This window comes from Poecilia formosa, unplaced genomic scaffold (assembly GCF_000485575.1).
Source record: "Poecilia formosa unplaced genomic scaffold, Poecilia_formosa-5.1.2 Scaffold739, whole genome shotgun sequence".
NCBI lineage: Eukaryota > Metazoa > Chordata > Actinopteri > Cyprinodontiformes > Poeciliidae > Poecilia > Poecilia formosa.
The window spans coordinates 107,951-112,369 of NW_006800678.1; the positions used below are offsets into that span (position 1 = coordinate 107,951).

A 4,419-nucleotide genomic window follows, 5' to 3' on the forward strand; every position below is an offset into this window, starting at 1 on the left:
ATGCTATTGAAGAAGAGGAGGAGAATCTGAGGAAAAGAAAAGAGATGCTCACACTGGAAACTGGGTTGGCTGAATCCGACTTACAGATGGAAATGTATAATTTGTACTTCACAAACATCAAACTCAGTGAGCTCATATTATAAAAGGAAACCAAAGACAAAGGGATTAAAGCAAAGTTTGGACCCTTCTGTGAAAGAGTTTCTTCCTAAAAATGAAATGGAAAATCCAACAACTCAACAGGACGATGTAAACCAGACTAAACAAAAGATGGCATCAAAGGAAAATAAACCTTTGGATGTGAGACCGAAGAGAATCGTAGCAACAAACCAGCACCCTGTGGGGGGTCAACATAAAGCCAGTGGAACCCAAATACAATCAAAAGAGCATTTTAAACATGAGAATATAACCCAACCATCAAACAATTACCTGGAGAACTTCTCACCATCACGAGCAGACAAACTGAAATCACAGCAGCCTTGGTAAAGCAGCAACAGCCTTTATTAAAGCCTTTGAACAGGGAGTTGAAATCAAAGCAACCAATGCAGACTGTACTACCTGGAACAATTTACTAAAGGTCAACCTTGTGAGCTGGTGCGCAGTTGTCAGCATATTGATCCAGATTATGGCTATACTGTAACAAAGACTTTATTGCAGGAACAGTTTGGAAACCCTTACAAAGCTGCAGCTGCATATATTAACAAGGCTTTGTCTTGGCCAACAATAAGAACTGAGGACATTAGGGCATTACAGAGTTATTCTTTATTTTTGCGTGGCTGCTGTAATGTAATGGAAAAGCTGGAGTTTGTGCAGGAGCTGAATATGCCCGTAAACATGAGAGCAATCCTTTCTAAACTGCCATACAAGTCATGAGAGTGTTGGAGAAATAAAGCTTATGATATAATGGAGACAACTGGATACCGGGCAGGATTTAGTGATATGGTTACATTCATTGAGCGACATGTCAAGACTTTGTCAGATCCTTTTTTTCTGAGAATTACAAGATTATGGCTTCAGTACATCTAATGGCAACAACGTGGGATTAAGTGGCCAGCACTGTAACAACTGTGAGTGCTTCAGGAGAGGTTGATCAGCAACATGCTGCAGCTACAGGAAGTTGTGCTTGTTGTTCAGAAGCTCACCCACTGGAAGAATGCAAACAATTTAAAAGAAAACTTCACAAGGACAAAGTATTTCTGTTGAGAAGAAAAGGATTGTGTTTTGGCTGTCTGCAGTGGGGTCACATTAGCAGGAATTGTGAAGCACGATTAACTTGTGAAATTTGTAATGAAAGTTATCCAACTGTGCTACATATAAGAAGAGAGACAATTTCTGCTGAGTCTGAAACAGGAATACCAGAGGTCCCATCAATTGTGAATGCAACGTGGCCCTACAGGGGCCGGTAAGGACCGTGGAATGCTATCTGTGCTCCCTGTAAAGGGTTAAAGCAACGAAAGGACAATGTGCCATCCAAACATATGCCGTCTTGGATCCAGGCACCACCGGAACATTTTGCTCTGAAAGACTGATGCACCAACTGAACCTCACTGGAAAGCGAACACAAGTCCTTCTTCGAACAATGGGCCAAGCTAAAATAAGTTCAGCATTTTCTCTCTGTAATCTTGAGGTGGCTGGTCTGGAGAGTAATACATTTTATCCTCTGCCAGAAATTATTACGCAGAGACAGATGCCTGTGACCAAAGATGATATGATAACATCCGAAGATCTAATAAAGTGGCCATATTTGTCAAGAGTTCACATGCCGTCCATAAATGCTGAGGTTGATCTGTTAATTGGTGCCAATGCTCCAAAGTTATTGGAACCTTGGGAAGTCATCAACAGTCAAGACAATGGTCCATATGCCGTCAGAACTGTACTTGGCTGGGTGGTCAATGGGCCCTTGGATAGCAACAGTACTCAAGAAGTCTCATCTGTAACAGTGAACAGAATCTCATTGAGCAAGCTGGATGAACTGCTCAGAAGCCAGTACAACCATGATTTCTGTGAAGGACCAACTGATAAGCAAGAAATGTCCAGAGAAGACGAAACGTTTCTCAATATTATGGAAACATCTGCAGCAATACAGGATGGAAAGTATTGCTTGAACCTGCCATTTAAAAGAATGGATGTTTGTTTGCCAAATAATTTAGCAGTAGCCAAACAGAGATTACAAAGTCTCAGGAAAAGATTAAAGTTTAATCAAAACTTTCATCAGGAGTATGTGGAGTACATGAATAACATCATTTCATGCAGATATGCAGAACGTGTACCTGAGGACCTTTTGCATTGTGACAATGGAAGAATTTGGTATATTCCCCACCATGGGGTTTACCATCCAAGAAAGAAATCTCTACGTGTGGTGTTTGACTGCGCTGCAATATTTAGAGGAGTGTCTTTGAATAGTGAGTTGCGGCCAGGCCCCAAACTCACCAACACTCTGCTGGGGGTCCTTATGAAGTTCAGAGAAGAGTCAATAGCCATAATGGGAGACATCAAAGCTATGTTTCATCAAGTGCAGGTGCCAGAAAGAGATGGAGACTTCCTCCGCTTTCTCTGGTGGCCAAATGGGGACATCAGGCAGGAACCAGTACCTTATAGGATGATGGTCCATCTATTCGGAGCTGTTTCATCCCCAAGCTGTGCAGCCTACGCTTTAAGAACTTCCCAAGACAATCAGAATGAATTTCCACCAGAGGTCATAGAAACTGTAAGACAGAACTTTTATGTTGACGATTGCCTCAAAAGTGCAGCCACTGAAGAGGAAGCTATCCATTTGATAAAAGATCTTGTTGCTCTGTGTGAAAAAGGAGGCTTCACATTGGAAAAATGGATAAGCAACAGTCGTGTTGTTCTGCAGGCCATCTCAGAAGAGCAGAGAGCTAAAGATTTGAAGATGTTGGATCTGGATATTGATAAGCTTCCAATGGAAAGAGCTTTGGGTCTGCAGTGGTGTGTGGAGACTGATGCCTTCCAGTTTAAGATAAAGCTGAAACATCTAGCCCTGACCAGGCGTGGAATGTTGTCTGGGAATAGTTCTGTGTATGACCCTTTGGGTTTCCTGGCTCCAGTGACATTGGAAGCAAAACTGTTGCTGCAGGAACTGTGTAAAAGAAGCTGTAGCTGGGATGATGCACTGCCACAAGACATTTTACACAAATGGAGAAGATGGCTGGAGGAACTTGTGCTACTGTCTACATTTAGTGTCGACCGCTGCATAAAACCTGTGGGGTTTGGAGCCATAAAGCATGCACAATTACACAATTTTTCAGATGCTAGTGAAACCGGATATGGAACTGTTGTGTACATTTGGATGATAAATTACGAAAGCACCATTCATGTTGCTTTTCTTATGGGGAAGGCCAGAGTAACACCACAGAAAGTCATCACCATTCCCAGGCTGGAACTTTCAGCTGCTGTCTTAGCAGTGAAGGTGGATGCTATGGTCAAAGCAGAGCTGAATATACACCTAGAAAAATTGATGTTCTGGACTGACAGCACATCTGTGTTAAAATACATCAACAATGAAGACGGATGCTTTCAGACGTTTGTGGCAAACAGAATTGCAACCATCAGAAATTTGTCTGAACCTACCGAGTGGAATCACGTCGGCACAAAAGAAAATTCAGCTGATTATGTGTCTCGTGGACGGAAAGTTTCAGGCGATACAACAGCTGACCCTTAACTTAAAAAATGGCTGACTTACCTGTTGCAAGGATTCTCCCAGACCATCCCCCCTTTTTTAATACTGGGGTTGATTATTTTGGGCCATTTGAAGTCAAAAGGGGAAGAACACGCTGCAGGAGATATGGTGTTTAGTTTACCTGCCTGGCAAGTCGAGCCATCCATTTGGAGACTGCAGCTTCACTTGGTACAGATTCCTGCATCAATGCATTGAGGAGATTTATCAGCAGAAGAGGACAAGTTAAACAGCTATGGGCTGATAATGGAACAAACTTTGTTGGTGCTGAGAGAGAACTGAAAGAAGCTCTTCTAGACCAGGACACAAAGTAATTTTTGGCACAGGTGGAAATTAATTGGATTTTTAATCCACCTGCTGCTTCCCATTTTGGTGTTTGGGAGCGAATGATTCGTCTGGTGAGAAGAGTACTCAACTCGGTGCTGCATCAGCAAACTCTTGATGATGAAGGGCTAAGTACAGTAATGTGTGAAGCAGAAGCCATCTTGAACGATTGCCCTATTACAACCCTTTCAGATGATCCAAATGATCTGGAGCCTCTTACCCCCAATCATCTGCTCTTGCTCCGCGGAAAGCCTTCACTTCCCCCTGGAACATTTAAGCCAGAGGATCAGTATGCAAGAAGACGATGGAAACAGGTGCAATACCTGGCTGACCTGTGTTGGAAGAGATGGGTTCGAGAATATTTACCTTTGCTTCAAGAAAGGCAGAAATGGAACGAGAAG

General features: G+C 42.7%; 1 protein-coding gene across 1 annotated transcript; it reads left to right on the top strand.

Annotated features, from left to right (window-relative positions):
* The first annotated feature begins 644 nt into the window (after positions 1 to 644).
* On the top strand, positions 645 to 3,679 carry LOC107834739 (uncharacterized). Its single transcript, XM_016666543.1, has 2 exons — positions 645 to 960; positions 1,348 to 3,679. Exon 2 carries the CDS (start codon positions 1,526 to 1,528, stop codon positions 3,677 to 3,679), a length of 2,154 nt encoding a protein of 717 aa, XP_016522029.1. The 5' UTR covers positions 645 to 960; positions 1,348 to 1,525.
* The last annotated feature ends 740 nt before the right edge of the window (positions 3,680 to 4,419 follow it).

Bases quoted from the DNA above. Each gene is read 5' to 3' on its own strand.
- LOC107834739 (XM_016666543.1), top strand. From the start codon at position 1,526: ATGCACCAACTGAACCTCACTGGAAAGCGAACACAAGTCCTTCTTCGA.